This window comes from Fringilla coelebs (genome assembly GCF_963513975.1).
Source record: "Fringilla coelebs genome assembly, chromosome: 28".
In the NCBI taxonomy this organism is placed as follows: domain Eukaryota; kingdom Metazoa; phylum Chordata; class Aves; order Passeriformes; family Fringillidae; genus Fringilla; species Fringilla coelebs.
In genome coordinates, this window is record NC_140054.1 from 6,539,659 (window position 1) to 6,558,134 (window position 18,476).

The 18,476-nt window shown below is 61.3% G+C and overlaps 2 protein-coding genes across 3 annotated transcripts; both read left to right on the top strand.

Moving 5' to 3' along the window:
- The first annotated feature begins 376 nt into the window (after positions 1-376).
- Positions 377-5,634, top strand: PIGV (phosphatidylinositol glycan anchor biosynthesis class V). The gene is made up of 5 exons (XM_084222535.1): positions 377-508; positions 1,372-1,481; positions 2,977-3,130; positions 3,755-4,903; positions 4,987-5,634. The coding sequence occupies exons 3-5, from the start codon at positions 3,044-3,046 to the stop codon at positions 5,281-5,283; spliced, it is 1,533 nt and encodes a 510-aa protein (XP_084078661.1). The 5' UTR covers positions 377-508; positions 1,372-1,481; positions 2,977-3,043; the 3' UTR covers positions 5,284-5,634.
- Positions 5,635-6,065: 431 nt separating this feature from the next.
- Positions 6,066-16,635, top strand: ZDHHC18 (zDHHC palmitoyltransferase 18; the record flags this gene model as incomplete). 2 transcript variants are annotated; one of them, XM_084222688.1, is made up of 10 exons in its annotated part: positions 6,066-6,313; positions 8,257-8,417; positions 9,849-9,998; positions 10,432-10,569; positions 10,944-10,992; positions 11,314-11,416; positions 12,604-12,713; positions 13,376-13,475; positions 15,286-15,377; positions 16,102-16,635. In XM_084222688.1, 9 exons carry the CDS (start codon positions 6,066-6,068, stop codon positions 15,325-15,327), a joined length of 1,101 nt encoding a protein of 366 aa, XP_084078814.1. In that variant the 3' UTR covers positions 15,328-15,377; positions 16,102-16,635. The 2 variants fall into 2 exon arrangements, with proteins under 2 accessions (XP_084078814.1, XP_084078815.1); XM_084222689.1 differs by lacking the exons at positions 15,286-15,377; positions 16,102-16,635 and having other exon boundaries at positions 13,376-14,873.
- Between the last annotated feature and the right edge of the window lie 1,841 nt (positions 16,636-18,476).

An 18,476-nucleotide genomic window follows, 5' to 3' on the forward strand; every position in this document is an offset into this window, starting at 1 on the left:
AGGAATGGAAAGATTCGGGTGCAGAGCGTGAGGGATTGGCACTGTCCCTGCCGGGGCTGGGAGCGAGGGCTGTGCCCCTGTGCCCTCCCGACACCCCCTCATGGCGCGGCTCCCGCGGGCCCGCCCTGCCGCCCCAGGTCCTTGTGCTGCTGCTGGCGGGTCCCAGCCCTGGGCCTGTCCCGGTTCCGGGTCCCGGTCCCGGTCCGGCTCCCCCGCCCGCCCTCAACAAAGATGGCGCCGCCCGCCCCTTCACCACACGCGCGCGCCGCCGGAAGGGGCGCGGCCGGAAGCTGCGCGCGCAGGGACAGTGGGCGGTGCCAGGGAGCCGCGCGCGCGCCGCCGGGAGGGGGCGGACACGCCTCCCTCCGTTTCTCCGCAAGGGGGCGCTGCGGCAGCGGAACCGGGATCGGGACCGGGATCTGAGCCGGAACCGGGATCTGAGCCGGAACCGGAGCCGGGGTGTCCCCGCCGCCCTCGGCCCGGCCCCGGGACCGGCAGCAGCCGCACGGTGAGGCCGGAGGGGCCGGGTCAGGCGCGGGGTCGGGCGGGGCTCGTGTCCCGGGCAGCGCCGTGCGGCCCCGCCGGCGGCAGGAGCGGCACCGGCGGGCTGGGGGCGGCCCGGGACAGCCCCGTGTGCCCAGGGCCGGGCGGTCCGCGCCCCCTCCCGTGTCCGGCCGCTCCTCAGTTTAACGGGAGCTGTCCCTGATCCCGGAGCAGCCCCGGCCGGTCCTGCCTGCGCGGGGAGAGCGGAGCTCTGCGGCCCCAGCGGGTCCGGCTGCCGGAGAACAGCCGCGGAACCGGCGCCGGGCACTCCCGGGACGGGCTGGGCGCGGCAGGAGCTGTCCCGGCCCTGTGCCGGGCTGGAGCCGCAGCCGGGCCGGGCAGGAGGGATGGCGGAGAGCGCCAGGCCCGCAGAAACAGCACCGGGCAAACGGGATTTCCAAAATCCTGCTCCGTTCCTCTGGAGTCCTGCACAGAAGGGGCTTTAGAACGTGTCTGGAGGGTCTGCTGAGTCTCACAGCAGGCTGGGGAGGTGCCGGTACCCGGACCGTGCAGGGATGCAGGCTGCAGCAGCATCCCGGAGCCTGCCGGCCGTGGCGGGGCGATGCCGGTGTGGCGAGCGGCTGCTGCCACCGGCTGGTCCCTGCCCTGCACTGCGGCTGCACGGACCCGCCGCTCCCGTTCCGTCCTCCTCTCCTTCACCGGCCGGTGCCACATCCCTCTCTCAGCGCCACTTCCAAACTGTGATTCACAGAGAGCCAAGGGAAGCGCAGAACCCCGAGGGAAAAACATCTTTAGTTCAGACTTTGCACGTTTTTCTTCTGGAGTATTTTTAACGCCCTTCTCCCTCTCCTTTTTCTCTTCATGCAGGTGCTCTTTTCCACAGGATTTTTGGGGCAGAGCCATTCCCAACGCTGCCTTCTGGATCCAAACGGAGCTTGTGGGCTGCAGCTCTTTTGAAGGCTTTGCTCTGTCACAAGGTGTGCTGCGTCGTGACAGGAACAGGCTTTTTAAAGCTGTTTGCTTTGAGCTCTCTTGGCACATTCAGGCGAGGCTTTTTCTCTGCTTTTTGAAAAAACTATATTTAAAGCGCTGGGACAATTTTTGCCGTTGTGCTTTAATAGGATTTGCAGCTGTGGATGTACTTTAAAAGAGTTTACAGCTGGGCTGAAGTGTCCCCTTGCTTAAAATAACGTCACAGCTTCATGATGCAGGAGAATGTGCCTCCCACCAGTTGCTTTGTGAGTGCTGGGGAGCACAAGGGGAATAGGAGCAACCCCAAAACTTTTATTTGTGGTTAAATAGGAAGCATAACCCTGTGGTTGGGGATTGGAGCTGTCAGTGAGCCGGTCTGGATCTTGGTTTTTGCCTTGCTGATGATTTGCTCTCTGCCCTCTCGTGCAGTTGCAGCCTGGCAGGGTTTTTTTTCCACAATGGCACTAGGGAAATGTCAGTGATTTTAGGTTGTGGAGTGATGGGTTTGGGGATCTCTGTGTGCTGCAGAGTGCTGGAGCAGACAGAAGGGCAGGATGTGGTGTCATGGCACCCAGAGAGAGCTGTGGGCTGTGTGTTTCTCTAACTGAAAAGCAGTTGGTGGCCGGGGAACCAACGGAAGAAATGTTTTATCTTCAAGAGCTGCACAGCAGATCCTGCCTGCCTGCCGTGGCTCAGGGCCAGGGATCAGAGCTGGGCCACCATGGCACCAGGACACACAGGCACTGAACTGGGGAGGCTCCACAGAGAGGGTGAAATCCCTCCAGTGAGGTTTGCAGGGAGGAGGTGGACAGCTGCATTCAGAACGTGCAGTGTGCCCGGCAGGCAGGTGCCAGGAGCTTTGCCAAAATACTGGAGAGTTGCAGGTGGTGAGGGTGGAGTGGCACAGAGTTTGTCTCCTGCCAGTGCTGCCAGTGCTGGGGGAAGCTGTGTGCCTGAATTCCACCCTGCTCTGGCAGAGCTGGTGCCATGGAGCCAGCTGAGTAAATCCATTCCTGGCTTCCCAGGGGCAAACACGGAGCAGGAGAGAGGAGGGAGCTCCTGGCAGCCCCACACAGCAACTGCTCACACGGGGGTGACGCTCAGAGTCCACAGGAATTCTGTCTCCATTCCAAGAAAAAGAGGCTTAGATCCTATTCATTGGCACTGGGTGTGTGTGAGGATGCTTGGCTCCGGCTGCTGGAGCTCCTGCTGAGGCAGCTGAGCAGCCTGTCTGCTCCCGGGATTTACCCCGGCCCGGGCTCAGAGATCACGCCGTAGCCTCTCTCCCTCTTGTTAAGCCTCAAGCTTAACAAGTCAGGGATTTTTTTTTCAGTAGGAACAATATCAAAGAGGTCTCTGCATCATCTCCCAGATCCATGATCTCTTCCATAAGTAACTTTCTTGTTCACAGAGACTTGTGCCTTTCAAGTGCCTGACAGTAAATAAAGGCGCAAAATTCACAGAAATCCCTTTCTTTGTCCTCTGTGTTCACCCATCCAGGTTTTCCAAACTGGAAGGAGGATTCCCCTGGCACCGGTGACCTCCTGAGGCAGTTCCTGGCTGTGGGATGGAGCTGTGGAGCAGGGCAGACCCCCAGCTCCGAGAGGTCGTGTGGTTCGCCCTGCGCTGCCGGGCCCTGGCGCTGCTGCTGCAGGCAAGTCTGTCCTCCAGCCAGGGAGGCTCTGCTGGGCTTTGCTCCTCCCTTCTGTACCCCTGAGATCCATTAGCTGGTTCTGCACAATGGGGAAATCATCCTCTCTGGAGAGCCAACAGACTGTCTCCAGCCAGGGGTTTTACTTACAGGTTGCTGTTAAGTAAAATTGCATTAATCTCCTTGTGACTTGCTGTGTTTTCATGCTGCTGCTGCAAGAGGCTGGTTTGGCTCAAAGTGTGTTTATCCACAGAAGAGGAACAATAATCTCCTCCTGTACGTTCCCCCCAAGTCTTACTTCCAGAGACATCCTGCTCTGAGCATGGGAGAGCTCGGTTGTGACAGCCAGCACAGAGCTCAGTCATAGCCATGAGCAGCTTTCCCTGGCCAGTTCTGCAGGGATCCGTGCTGCATCCCAGAGCGTTATTCTCTTCAGATGTAAACACCCCAAAAGGTTGTGTCTGCACCTTTTCACAGCCTCGTGGGCATCCTGGGCTCTGGTCTCGGTGCCACCCTCACCTCTTGTTGGAGCATCAGGAGCTCTGGGTACCGGAGCATCTCTGCCAGCCTGCAGCCGTCTCTGCCATCCCTGCCAGCCTCCAGCCCTGCAACCGCCTTGTTTTTCAGGCCGTGTTTAACCTGCTGATCCCGGACCACGCTGCCGACGCCTTCTCTCCGCCGCGGCCGGGCGCGGGGGGCGGCTGGGACGCGCTGCTGGAGCGGCTGCTGGGCGGGCTGGGCCGCTGGGACGCCGAGCATTTCCTGTTCATCGCCGAGCGCGGCTACCTGCTGGAGCACAACTGCGCCTTCCTGCCGCTCTTCCCGCTGGCGCTGCGGCTGCTGGCCGCGCTGCTGCCGTGCCCGGTGCCGCTGCAGCCCCGCGGCCGGCTGCTGCTGGCGGCCGCGCTGCTGAACGCGGCGCTGGCGGCGCTGGCGGCCGCGGCGCTGCTGTGGCTGGGCCGGGCCGTGCTGCGCCGGCCCCGCCAGGCCTTCCTGGCCGCGCTGCTCTTCTCCGTCAGCCCGGCCGGCGTCTTCATGGCCGCGGCCTACTCGGAGAGCGCCTTCGCCGCGCTGGCCTTCTGCGCCATGTGGCAGCTGGAGCGGGGCCGCGGCCGGCTCGCCGGGCTGCTCTTCGCCCTGGCGGCCGCGGCCCGCGCCAACGGGCTGCTCAACGCCGGCTTCGTGCTCTACGCGCGGGGCCGGCGCTTCGCGCTGCGGCTGCAGGGCGCCGCGGCCCCCAGGGAGCTCGCCTTGCTGGGCACGCAGGCCCTCAGCCTGGCGGCTTCGTCAGCCCTGATGTGCGCCGGGATTTTCCTGCCTTTCGCCTTGTTTCAGTACTACGCCTACGTGCGGTTCTGCGAGCCCGGCGCGGGCCCGGCTCAGAGCGTCCCCGAGCCGCTGCTGCAGCTGGCGCGGGACAAGGGCTATCGTGTGGCAGGCGTGGGTGAGGCCAAACCCCCCTGGTGCTCCCACCGCTTCCCTCTGGTCTATTCCTATATCCAGGACACTTACTGGAACGTGGGCTTTCTAAGGTACTTTGAGCTCCGACAGATCCCGAATTTCCTGCTTGCTCTGCCTGTCACCCTTCTGTGCTCATGGGCTGCCTGGACCTACGTCAGCACAAACCCCCGGCACTGCCTGACTCTTGGTCTAGAGAGGAGCAAGGGTGACGAGAGGGGAAAGGCAAAAGATGGATTTTGTGGCTCCGCTGCCTTCGTGTACGTGGTCCACAGCACGGCCCTGCTGGTGTTCGGGTTCTTCTGCATGCACGTGCAGGTAGGACAGGGGGATTCCTTGTGGGGCTGGGGCGGTGGCAGCACAGCAGTTCGGGTGATTTCTCCTCTCCCTGTTGCCTCCAGGTGCTGACCCGGTTCCTTGGCTCCTCCTCTCCCATCCTGTACTGGTTCTCCGCTCACCTGCTGTTGGAACACGAACCTTTACTGTGGAGCACAGGGACTGATAATCCAGCCTCTGGGAAGCCTCTTCTGGGTAAATCTCACAGTTCCTCTGGGAAAGGGACCTCGGACAACCCCGTTGTGAGGCTGCTGCTGAACTGGCGATCGATTACCCCCCTCAGCAAGAGCATCCTGGGGTTCTTCCTGGGCTACTGGCTGCTGGGGCTGATCCTGCACTGCAACTTCCTCCCGTGGACGTAGCAGGCTGTGCTGGCACAGGCCAGCAGTGGGGCAGGAGCTGCTCAGAACTGAAACTCAGCCGCTCTGAAAGCCTGAGGTGGCTGTGATGACGCTGTCGTTGCAGTTACAAAGGTGCTGCTCCTCCGTTACCATGTCCCAGGCGGGATGTTCTCCGTGGTGTGATGCTGCAGGAGCCTGCCCCGCTCTGCTGGCATTGCTGACGGCCAAAATTCCCATCTCCTGCCTGGGATGGGGAATGCACCTGGGCTCCTGCATCTCCCGGGGGAGGTGATGGCAGGCACGGATTTGTGGCAGGATGCTGTGATGGATTTGGGGGTTCCCTGGGGTGTGCTGTGGGCACGGCAGGGAGGGTCCAGCTGCCCTGAGCTGCTCAGACTGTTCCGGTTCTTCTTCCGCGGAGCCGGTTCCGAGCTCCGAGCCAGGCTGGGCAGGGGGCACGGCGGGGGTGGCGGGCGCTGCGGGGGCACATGCACGACCCCAATAAACATGTGAAAGTTACCGGAGAGGCGGCTCAGCCCGCTCCGCCGGGCCGGGCTCGGGGCAGGGGTCGGAGTCGGGGTCACGGGTTCCCGTGCCGGTGCCGGTGCCCTCCCGGTGCGGCGGCGGGGCCGGCAGGGGGCGCTGTGTGGCGGGGCGGGGCCCGGGGCGGGGCCGGGCCGGGATCGGGGCCGGGCCTGGGCTCAGGGCGGGACCGGCGGGGCCGGGCCGGGGCTCGGGGCGGGACCGGCGGGGCCGGGCCGGGATCGGGGCCGGGCCGGGGCTCCGGGCGCCGCGGCGGGGCCATGAAGGACTGCGAGTACCGGCAGATCCCGCCCGGGGCGGCAGCGACGCCGGGCCCGGGCCCGGGCGGGGCGGCGGCCGCGGCCCCGCGGGCCGGAGCGGCGCGGCGGCCCCGCAGGAAGTGGGAGGTGTTCCCGGGCCGCAACCGCTTCTTCTGCGGCGGCCGCCTCATGCTGGCGCGGCACAGCGGCGTCTTCGCCCTCACGCTCGGCCTCATCCTGGCCACCAGCGGCCTCTTCTTCGCCTTCGAGTGAGTCTGGGCCCGGCGGGCTCGGGGCCCTGCAGCCGGCCGGGCTCCGTGCCTCGGGGCCTCCCCTTGCGGCTGCTTGTGCCCCTCCTTAAGGCCTGGCTTTGGGGCGGCCGGGGTTAGCTGCATCCCGTGCCGGGAGGGAGGTGGGCTGGGGGTCCCCTTCTCCCGTGGGATCCCCGCTGTCCCTCCTCCCCGCTGTCCCCCGAGCCCTTTCCCACGGTGCAGCCCCCAGACCCCCTTTGCAGGCAGTCACTGCTCCATCACCTGTGCCCAGGTGTGTTTATGGGGGGCAGGGGTCGTTCTGCGCCTTGTTTGCTCAGTCTGACCCCAGGGAGGGGTTTAACGTCCCCCTAGGATGCCCCCCTGGCCTCTAAATACAACCCCCAGGTCTCCCCTTTTGCTCCCAGTAAAAGAATTGGCCCAAAAGTGCACCCAGGAAACCCCCAAGGCTCGTGGGGGGCTTTGTCCACCGCTGGGATCTAGGAGCAGTGTTTCTTCTAAATGCTGAGACCCTTCGGGGCCCAGCTCGAGGGTCTGCGCTGGAGCTCGGCCCCCATTGTGCAGCAGAGTCTGGGGAATTGGGAGCTCATCTTTCCTTTGAAAGCTGGTCCAGGGAAGCTCCCTGCTCCTGCAGCCTGAGGGAGGGGAGAGCCAGGAGCATGCCGGTGTGTCCTGCGCTGCCCGGGGGAGCTGGGGAAGGAGCACCCTGGGTTCCTGACACCTTGCAGGGTTCTGGTGTCCTGCCTCCGTCTCTGTCCCGGGAGGGATGGGAGCCGCTTTTCCCTGGAGCTGGGGGCCACGCCTGCCTTTGGAGCACGGCGTTATCCCTGCAAGGCTCGGAGCAAAGCTGCCCCAGCCTGCTGGTGGGGAGATGAAAGTATTTGATCGGATTAGAGGTTCTGAGAAGTCGGATGAGCTGAAAGGGACAGGCAGCTGCGGGAAGCAGGCACGGCATCCCGATGGAAAAACCCCTTTCTCAGCATCATCCGTGCCCTGACAGCTCTGTGCCAGGTCGGGGGCTGACGGGCAGCTCAGCACAGTAACGGCTTTGTGTTCCAGGCAGAGCACGCTGGACATCTGCTCTGCCTCCCTTCTTGCCGAGTCACTCTCTCGTGCTTGAAGATGCCCCGGGGCTCTCCCAAGTTGTTATTTTAGCAGGATGCCTCTGCTGCACAGGCTCCAGTTTGCTGGGTGTACAGCAAATACATCTTGTCTGTGTCTGTATTTCATGGTTTCTGTAGGAAAACCTGGCACAGGGTGCCCAGAGCAGCTGGGTCTGCCCCTGGATCCCTGGAAATGTCCACGGCCAGGCTGGACAGGGCTTGGAGCAGCCTGGGACAGTTGAAGGTGTCCCTGCCCATGGCAGGGGTGGCATGGGATGGTCTTTAAGGTCCAAACGAAACCATTTGGGGCTTCTTTGGTTTCTGTGATTTCTTGTTCCCTAGTGGGGCACAGTGGGCTCTGGAGGTTCTCTCAGGAAAGGGGTGACAATAAGCTCTCACTGACCTTTCTGTCAATGACTGAGGGGCTCAGGCTTGGCTGAAGGGGTTTTGTTGCTTGGTGGGTGCTTTGTTCTGGACAGCTGAGCTGGGGAGGTGAAACAAAAGTTGCTTAATCCCCTCAGAGTGCTGCAGAGCCTGAGCACTGCGTGCAGCCCTCAGGGCTGGGGCAGCCCATCCTGTGCTGGCTGTGGGTGCTCTGCAGGAGGGGACAGTGGCTCTGTGTGTGCAGGGCTGTGTCCTCTGCTGTCCTCACCTGCTGCCTGTGAGTAACAGAGCTGCCCTGGTGTGGGGTGTGATCACACCAGTCCCCATCTCTGCAAAAACAGCCCCAGGTCAGCTGCTGAGCCCACTACCCCGTGATAGGTCGTGGTGTGATGTCCCAGCTGACAGCGGGTCTGTGCAATGATTGATAACAATTCCATTTTATTTATCTTTCAACAGCTGCCCCTTCCTTGCCAGTCACCTGACCCTGGCCATCCCCATCATCGCTGCCGTCCTCTTCTTCTTTGTCATCAGCTGCCTGCTCCAGACGAGCTTCAGAGACCCGGGAATCCTGCCCAGAGCCACCCCCAGCGAGGCTGCAGACCTGGAGAGGCGAATTGGTGAGAGCTCTGATCCCTCTCCTGTTTTTAGCTCAGTGTGTGCCTGTGCACCTTCCAGGCTCAATGGGACCCCTTCTTTGGGTCTTGGCTCCTTTGGGTTTGTCCAGGGGGCAGAAAAATCCAGAATATCAGATTGTGAGGCTTGACAGTGTTTACCAGTCGTGATGAGAGGTGCAACAAGCTCCTCTGGCACAGCGGGCAGTGCCTCAGAGAGGATCTGCAGAGCAGCTCATGTGCTTTGTGCTCCTGTTCAGTCCCAGCTTTTTCCCAGGCAATTAATTTGAGCTGAAGGACAATTAATGCTTTTTGATATTACCATCGAGCCTGCTGTGCTGCAGGGTGTTCTTTAGAGTAGGCTGATGTTTGTCCTCTTCTAAAAACTGCTCTGTCACGCTGGTTTGGGGACAGCCAAGGAGGTGTTTGCATCCAGGCGCTGAGGACCTCGTTGATGTGACAGGTTGGAGCTAATGCTTTAGCAAAACTGATGTGAGACAGCTTGAATCTGTCCTGCTGAAGACAGATGCAAGGCAGTAATTCTACATCTGACTTTAAAAATGTTTTTTAAATATCCCCAGAGTGCTGATCTATGTTTCTATTTATAAGGGCCTAAAGCAGTAATCTGGCTGCAGATGCTGCCTGATGTGCCAGCTGTTACTGCTAATATAATCCACTTATTATCCTCTTAACATGCTCACTGTTGCATCACTATTTTCAAAGAATTCCTCACAGTAGGAAAGGCACTTTTTTGGGAGTGACTAAAAGGAATAACCCCCAAAACTGCAAACATGATACCAGGGGTTTCCAGCTCTTGCTGTGTACAGGAACGGTCTCCAGCCCCCAGGGAATAATGGAGTGCCAGCACACAGAGATGTAACTTGCAGTGCCCCTAAAAATCCTCAGTTTAAACCTGGAGGAGGAGGAATCCTCTTGTGCTACAAACACAAACATTTCAAATTCCAGGGAATCTACTGGAGCACTCAAGACCTGCTGCTGTCCTTCCCCACAGTGATGGAGGCGAGTCCCTGCAGGCTGGGAGTGCTGCAGCTGTGGGGTGACAGGTTGTGTGCTGCAGTGGCAGGGATGCTCCTGTGGCAGAGCCACATGTGCGTGCACAGCCAGGCTGCCTGTTGTGACCTGCTGGACATGCAGAGATGAGCTGGTGTTCCTGGGCTGCTGCTCCACACTCACTGTTTGTAAATTACTTGATGTTCCACAGCACTGGGCGCTCGCTGCTTCCTCTTGGCATCCCAGCAGCATCATCACTGAATAAAGACAGGCCATAAATATCGTGAGGAGCTGGCTGGAGCTCTTGGCTGCCCACCCTGCAACAAATCCTGTCTTGTGTTCCGTTCAAGCCAGGAGAGCATGTGCCAACCCCTGCCCCGGCTGGGGGTGGCACAGGGGTCTGAGTGTCCCTCCTTGTCCCCGCAGACAGCATGGGCAGCTCCACGTACCGTCCCCCAGCCCGCACCATGGAGGTGGTGATCAACAAGTACGTGGTGAAGCTCAAGTACTGCTACACCTGCAAGATGTTCCGGCCACCACGCACCTCCCACTGCAGCGTCTGCGACAACTGCGTGGGTGAGCAGGGCTGGGGGAGAGCTGGGCACTGAGCAGGGCAGCCTGGGCTGGCAGGGAGCCCTGGGGGAGAGCTGGGCACTGAGCAGGGCATCCTGGGCTGGGAGGGAACCCTGGGGGAGAGCTGGGCACTGAGCAGGGTATCCTGATGGCTGTGTTTTCCCTGGTTTTGGGAGGAGGGTTCTGTAAAATGCAGTGCAGGCCTGCACAAACACAAGGTTTGCTGCAGGCTCCTCACTGTGCGTGGCCAGGCTGTCCCCAGGCTGGCACAGGCACCGTGGCAACTTGGTGCCTCTGCCCTGCTGCAGAGGTTCTGCCCGCAGGGAAGAGGGGGGAGATGGGTTTGCAGCTCCTCATTCTGGGGGGCTGAGCAGAGTCTGGAGCATGCTGGGTGTGAGGGGGCAGGAGCCCTCCTCACCTCAGGCCTTTGTTCCAGAGAGATTCGATCACCACTGCCCCTGGGTGGGCAACTGCGTGGGCAAGCGCAACTACCGCTACTTCTACGCCTTCATCCTGTCCCTGTCCTTCCTCACCGCCTTCATCTTCGCCTGCGTCGTCACCCACCTCACCCTGCGTGAGTCCTGCCCGGGGGGCAGCTCGGCTCTGCTCCTGCTCCCGTGGGGCACAGCACGGGGAGGGTCTGCGGGGTTACACAGCTGAGGGATCTGCCTTCCCCTCCTGCAGAGGGGCTCTGGGGGCTGGGGAGGGGCTTTGCTTCCCCAGAGCAGCTGAGCTGCTGGTGCATGCGCCCTTACCCTGGCAGGGAAGGTGACTTTCCCACCAGCCCGAATCTCCTGGAGCTGGGCACTGGCATCCCTGCAGCATCCCAGACTGCAGGTGTTCCTCGGGCAGACAGACAGATCCACACGGCCCACGGGGGTGGAGTTCTGGCTGCAGGGGCAGGGCTGCCTGCTGAGATGCCATTCCTTGTTCTCTCTTGCTTTGCAGGCTCTCAGAGGGATGGGTTCCTGGCCACTCTGAAGACAACCCCTGCGAGATATCCTTCTGCTGGCAGCAGCTGCTCGGGGTGCCCAGCACTGCTAATCACTGACAGAGAGGGGCCAGGAGCTCTTTGCAGGTCACCCTGGTGTCCTTTCCCCAAATTAATTTAGTCCCTGGCGACCTGGGACTAAGGGTGGGCTGTTTCCCAGTTTGCAGGTTTAGGTGGAAAGGGAAGAGCTGGAGCAGGCTGTGCCTTGGTGGATCCCTGCAAACCAGCTCGGGGAATGGGAAGCTTGCCCAAACCTCCCCAGACAGTCCTCTGCCTCTCCTTGTGGGATGATTTTGTTCCTTGAGACTTCCTTGACTTCTGTTTCACTGTGCTGGAGCTGGTGATTTGTTTTTTCTCAGTCTGGTCCATTTTGGGCCTCTCAGGTTTTCACACTTATTTAGTCGCCTCCAACCTGACGACGAACGAAGATGTAAGTACCTGCATGCCTGTCCTGCTGCCAGGCTGCCATGACCCATCCTGAGCAGTTTTCAGGGCACTCTTGGCTGCCTCAGTGCAGTGTTTCACTGCCTGTGATAACCCAGGGCACAGCCCACAGCCTGTGCCCACGGCTGCACTTTCAGGTGGCTGAGTTAGAACCATCACGTGTGTGTTTTTTCCAGTCTGTTTGTGGCCTTGCTTAAAATTAGGAGTTGTGAGATTAAAAAAGGGAGGCTGGCCCAGGGGAGTATTTGGGTGTGAGCTTGGTGATCTGAATTCAGCATCCCGTGTAACCACGGGTTTCCTCTGAGACCCTGGGCCAGTCCCTTTGTGTCTGTTCCTCATCTCTAATTAGCAAACAGTGTACAGACATCTGATGAGATTTACCTTCAAATCTGGGCTGTGCACAGGCTCCAAGGACCAAATGAGTGCCCTGAGTGGGGCAGATTGTATGGAAAAGCAGGATCTGTCTGATCCTCAGAATCAAAATTCGCCCTTCTGGCCAGAAGTACCTGTAATCCTTGCTGGGAGCTTCCAGCACTGCAGAAAGTGTGTTTGCATCCCTTTTGGTTTTGCTTTTTCCCTTTTCTCCTCCACCTTACATTCAGAGGTGTGGCAGAACTGCTCAGGGCTGTGTGAGTGAAGCTCACAGTTTGTACCCCAGCACTGGGAGCACCGTGGCTCCAGCCTCGTGCTGCAGCTGGGGAGGGGAAGTTGAACAGGAGGAGGAAATGTGCTGGTGAAGGTGCTGGTGCCGGTTCAGTGCAGCTGTGGCAGCTGTGGCAGCTGCCCACCCCTGTGCCACAGCCAGTTTCGGAGCAGAGCTGGGGCAGCTGCTGGGTGGGGACAGAGGAGCCCCTGGGCTGGGAATCCCCTGGCTGTTTGTGCAGCCTGAGGGAGCAGAGCCCTGGGAGACCACGAGGCAGCAGGAGGACAGGGTGGTGTGGCAGATGGTGACAGTGGTGACAGCAGTGACATTGCTGTGCAGCACGGGGAGGGCACAGCTTGGGAGCTCTGCAGCTGCAGGGCTGCACTTCAGCAGAGGCAGCACGTGGCTGATGTGCCTGCAGGTGTCCTCCCTGTGCTCTGGGACAAACCTTCCACCCCTGCAAGGATCCAGTGTTGTGTCACTGTCTGCTCTCCATCCTTCCCCTCCTAATCTCTGTCCATCCCTTTCAGATCAAAGGGTCCTGGTCAAACAAGAGGGGCTCGGAGTTTGCCAATCCCTACAGCCATAAAAGCATCCTCACAAACTGCTGTGCAGTGCTCTGTGGACCCTTCTATCCCAGGTAAGAGCCCGTGGCCTCCAGGCACTGGGAATTGCCTCCTGCCATGGGAGAGCACAGGGCAGCTGCAGCTTGGCACAAGATGGGGCAGCTGGGCAGAGTCAGGCCCTGCTCTGCTCCTCAGCTCTGACAGCCCGTCTGGGGACGTGGGCATCCCTGGGGGATCCAGGCTGGAGTCCTGAAGCAGCTTGGTGGTGCTAACTCAGTGTAACAGCAGCAGAGTAAAGTGTGGTTTGTATTTTGTATCAGGCCCTGCTCTCTGCGGTGTCCTCAGGCTTTGTGGTGGGTTCAGAGGTGCCAACATGCAGCGCTGCCATTCAGAGCTGGTCAAGCTGCATTCAGGGAGCCAGGCTGGGAGATTGTGGGGAGGAAAACACTGTTCTACTCCACTTTGTTCCTCTTTTATGGTGGTTTTATGTGGTGAAGCCCTTTGGCCAGTTCTGCTTTGGGTTTGTGGTGGCCCAGAGGTCCCTGTGGCTCCTGGGATGGGGTCTGTGGCTCCTGGGATGGGGTCTGTGGCTCACGTGCTGGGCAGGAGCCCTGTGCTCCAGCATCCTGCCTGTGCTGTGCTCTGCAGCTCCTGGGAGAGGAGCCTTCCCTGTGGCCTGTGAGCTCCCAGGTTCATTATTTGTTCCCTGAACTGCTCTTCCCTTCCTGTTTTGCAGTTTGATAGACAGAAGAGGATTTATCCAGCCAGATATCGGGACCCCGTCCAGTCCCAAGAGCGAAATCCCTTCCCTTGGAGCCAAAACTGACACCAGCATGGTAGGAGGCATTCCCTAGCAGTGCTGTGATGTTCCCAGTGCCTGCTGTGCCTGCACCTTGCTCCAGCCACTTCCTTCCCCTGCCACATGCCCGGCCTCAGGCAGGACAGCCCTGGCACCCAGAGCTGCCAAAGACTCGAGCCATGCGTTGCCTTCTTTTTTTACTTTTATTTATTACTTTTTGTTCATTTGTTTCACTGTGATGTGGCCTGTCAGGGGGGTTGCCTGACAGAGCCCAACAGCTTGTGGGACCCTTGGACTCATGCTGGAAACAGGGGGTCCCCAGGAGCCCCCAGACCCCTGAGCTCCAGGGCTTTGCTGTGATTCCTGCTGGGAACGAGATGGAACAAGGCTGGGAGGTGGCACTGGCAGATGATTCCCACTCGGGGCTGGGCTGGAGGAGGTGTCACCTCCCTGGTGTCCCTGTTAGCTCCATCAACACACTCTGTGTCCCTGGGCCCACCTGGAAGGGCTGTTCTGGCTCTCAGGCTGGAGCAGCTTCCCCTCTCCAGAAGCTGCTGTGCCTTGGTAAGCTGGGCTGTTGAGGTGGCTCCCAGCAGGCCTGGAGGCGAGTGAGGATGTCCTGGGTGATCCCTGCTGATCCTGTTTGCTGGCTGGGGCCGTGCTTTGGCCCTGCCAGTTGGTCAGACACGTTTTGCAGCAAGGACATGAGTCAGGGGACCCTCATCTAGAAGGGGAGAAGAAACACTCTGTGCTCTGTGACTCTCAGGACATGCACAAGGCTACAGGGGTCAGGTGTGGGAGCTGGAGCTTCCCAGGATTGTGTCCTGTCTGTGGGAGACCAGAAGGCAGCAGAAAAGTGTGTCAGCTCCTGAGGGTCCTGAATTCCTGAACTGCACCTGAATTCCTTCCCAGGCGAGAATTCACAAGGGAGCAGTGAGGAGGTGCTGGTCTCTGATAAGCTCGTGGTGTGCTCTTGGTTTGGGTTTCTGAAGAGCAGAGTGTCCCCAGGGCTGTCCCCAGTGCCCTGGGAGCCATTCCAGCTGCTCGTCCATGAGCACCACTCTGCACCCAGGCAGCCAGCTCCGTGTCCCTGGGCCGAGGGCAGAGTCACAAACCTTGTAGCAATACTTGAATCGTGTTATTCAAAGCTGCTGGATATTTTTGCACAATTTGTAGGACTTTTTTTCTACGTAGAACATTTCTGTGCTGTGCAGGGAGCGCCGTGCACGTTGGCACTAGGGCAGAGGCTCACAGTGCCCTGCTGACTGTCAGGTTTCCTTGGATCAGACAGACCAGTTTCACCCTCGGACAGGGGCAGCACATTTTGGGGGGCAGCCCAGCCCCCCTGAGCTCACCAGCGTCGTGCTTTGTACTCTGCAAGTGCCTGTGCCAGGGGGATGGCAGAGGAGCAGTGAGGAGGGGATTACCAGGGGCCAGACTCTTTCCTGTTTTTATTTAAACCAGTTTCCTTTGTTACTCAATAAAATTCTATTTTGAAAGAGTTAACTGCTTGGATGATTATTTTCCTCCTTGAAGACAGAAGGGGGCAGGTGTGTCCCAGTGTTTGGCATCTCCCAGGTGCCAGCTGGACTCTGTTGAGCTCTGGCCTCACCTGGAAACTCCTGGAAGCTCCTGCTGGGAGGAATGAGCAGCAGCCGACGCTGCTGTGACTGCTGGAGTGAAGGGAATTTGCTGTCCCACGTTTCCAGGCTGGGCCGGGGCTCATCCCCTCCCTGCTGTTGTCACCTCAGTGTCCTTTCCCCAGCTGGCACCTGTGCCCCCAGGTGTGCCAGCCCCTGTGGCCCCGTGGCAGGTGTGAGGTGCATAACCTCTGGTGTCTTCCCCAGGAGGATGCCTGCCAGGACTTTGCCATTTCCTGCACAGCCTGACGGGATTTGCCCCTCCTGGGACGTTGGCCCTGATTTCTGAGGGCTGGCTGGTAAGAAAGTCTTTCCTTCTCCCTCTCACCACTGCAGCCACCCATCTCCACTGCATGAAGCTCTGGCTCGGAGCCCACCACCCCAGCCGTGCTGCCATCCCCGTGCCCATCCATCCCACCAGAGTCCCACCCACGGGGGCGAGGGGGGCACAGGAAGGCTTTGCCAGAAAAGGAGAAGTTTGGCTTTACCTGGCTTTGTGCTGGGCTGGAGCCACCCAGTCTGCATGGGGACACTGTGGGGCACTATGTGACACTGTGGGACATGTGTGGCTGGAGTGGCAGAGGGCTCTGCAGCCCGGGGCTGGCTGTGTGGGGAACCCCAGCCAAGGAGGGGTTCAGAGTTTGGAGGAGCCGTGGCCCCTGGGGCAGGTCTGGACCCCCATCCCTGACCCATTCTGTGGTCCCTCTGGCCCCCCTGCCCCTTTCCCTCTCTGCAACACCCGGTTCCTCCTCCTGTGGCCAAGGTAAGTTCCTTCAGGGCACCTTGGGATGGGATGTGTCACCTGTGGGCCGCGAGCTGCCCCTCTGCCCCCTCCCTGCAGCCCCCCATGAGCTCCTGAGCCTCGGGGCAGGGACGGAGCCCCCTCCTCCCTCTGCCCCAGCCTGGTCCCACCCTGCCAGCGAGCCTGGGTGCTCGCCCTGCTCCCGCAGCTCCTCTGCTTCTGGCACTAACTCTCTTTTTATCTTCCTCCCCTCTCCTCTCCCTCGCTCCGGGCGGATCCAGCGCCGCAGCAGCCTGAGCCTCTCGTGGGGCACCCACGGGAGCCGAGCCCACAGCCATGACCACCTCGAGTGCCTCCGCTCGCCTCCCTCCGTCCCTCCCTGCCCCGGAGCGGGGGCAGCGGCCGCGGCTCGGAGCTCAAAGCCATACAGCCACCGCAGCAGGGAGAGCACTGAATACCCGCAGTCAGCCCCTGCCGTGCCCCGCCGCCGGACGGAGCCGGGGCCGCCGGGGCTCCCCGGGCCGCCGCTGCACTCTCGGTGCCGGTGCCTCCCCGCCCTGCATGCTGGAACGTCGTGGCGGGTGTCCCAACGGGATTTTGGAAGGAGCAGGATCTCTCCAGAGCATTTACAGCCAAGCTGGGGCACCAACCCCAAACCCTGCCAGCCCCTCCAAGCTGTGTCCGTGTGCCACAGGACTTTCCCGACGGGAATTCGTACCTGGTCAGTTCATCCCTGCAGCCCCCGGGCTGGCTCCCCCTGCCAGCCTCATCCCAGCACGGCTCTGGTTTTCAGGGAAGGGGCTCCAGCACCTTGAGCAGCCTCCCCTGGGCTGAGAGCTGAGTGGAGCAGCCAGGCCTGCCCCAGCCCTGTAGGATTCACCATCTGTTTATGCCTTTTACTTTTGTAACAAAATGAAAGTTTCTCCTATTTCGTCTACTCTGGTGTCTGGCTCTGCTCCGCGGGTGGAGGGGAACGGCTCCTGCCTGGGCAGGCCCGAGCAGAGCCGAGGGAAGCCACCGAGGGCCGGCACTGCTGTGCCATCAGCCACGGGGATGGGAGCCGGGAGCTTCCCAAACCGGGCTGTGGCACAGTCTGGGGCCAGCCTCAGCCATCCACGGCCCTGCACCCTCCTGTGCACCCTCCTCCAGGCTGGGAATGAGCAACGGGCAGTGCCCGCAGGACCCGGGGCACTGTGAGCACCCCTTGGAAAAATGCCTTGTCCGCCGCTGTTTCGGGAGCTGGCGGCGCCCCCAGAGCCGGGGGAGCAGCCGGGCCGGGCAGGGTGGCTAGACGGGCTCCGAGCATCGCCCAGCGCCGCTGGGAACGGCCACGAGCATCCTCTGCTGCTGCTGCCAGCGCCAGCCCACGCCTGCCCTGGGCTCCGGGGCTGCAGACGTGCGCCGGCCTGGGCAGCGTCCCCGGGCTGGGCTCATCCGGCGCCCCCTCCCCGGGGATCCCAGAACCACGGAGCGGTCTGGGGGGTCCCTTCTGGCACTGCCCTTCGGCCTTTGGGGCACCCAGGGGTGCTCTGTGGGGTGATGGTGCAGCCGAGCTGCCCTGCCCAGGATCTGGGCTCTGCCCCCACCCACCCTGCCGGCCACGGCAGAGCCTCCCTGAGCCTCCTCAGCCCAAACCGGGCAGCAGCTCAGCCCCTTTGGCCGGGGCTGACACCAGACTCGAGGCTGAGCCTTCCCTGCCCCACTCGTGTCCCTGCTGGGCAAGGGGGTCTCCCCGTGGTTGGAGAGCCCAAATGCAGGGGGGCAGGATGGTCCTGGGCAGGCTGGGAGTCCTTCACCAGGCCTGGGGACTGCAGACCCCAAACCCAAATTATGGCCTTGCTGCCCGAAGGAGTGGGAGCTCAGATTAACCCACCCAGGGATTCCTGCCTGGGGTTTTCCAAAGGAAGGAGGTGGATTTTGGCAGGCTGGGGTGACCCTTTGGCCCCAATCCCGCTGTGGGGGCAGGTTTTGTGCACAGTTCTTGGGGGGTCTCTATGGGTCTGTCTTGGCAGAGGGTGGAAGACGGGCCGTGGTCTCCTGCTCACCTGTTCCTTGCTCCCTCAGGATCAGCTCGCCATGGAGGGGCTGTGGGCACCTTGGTGGGACTGGGCACCCTCACGCTGCTGCCACGGGAGCCCCTCGATGGCACCCTGGGCACCCCAAACCCCAGCACGTGTCAGGGGCTCGGCCGGGAAGGGGCGAACGGCCCTGAATCCCTTTTTCCTGAATTCCAGGGTGCAGAGGGCACCCTGTGAAGGCTGGGGGTGTTTTCCTGGGCTTGAAGAGGTTGGGAAAAGCATCCTCACGGCTTTCCTTCCTCCTCCATCCCAGCAGGGTCCGCTGGGGCGGTGCGGGAGCTGAGCAGGCGCGGGGGGATCCGGGGCGCTCCCGGCCGGGTGTCGGCAGGCAGGAACAAAGCGGCGAGAGCTCGCTGAAAGAATCACAACCCCCTTTTCGCCTTGGCCCGGAGCCGCCCGCCCCACCCTGCCCTTCCCGCACGCTCCCGCACGGAGATAAGGCCGGGCCGGGGCCGGGAGCGGGGCCGGGGCTGCGCCAGCGCCCGGCGTGTGGCAACAAGCTCGGAGTGAAACTCAGCGCAAGGCGCAGCTCAGATCCCTATCGGGCACCGCGGCCCACGGCCAGCCCGGAACAGCCG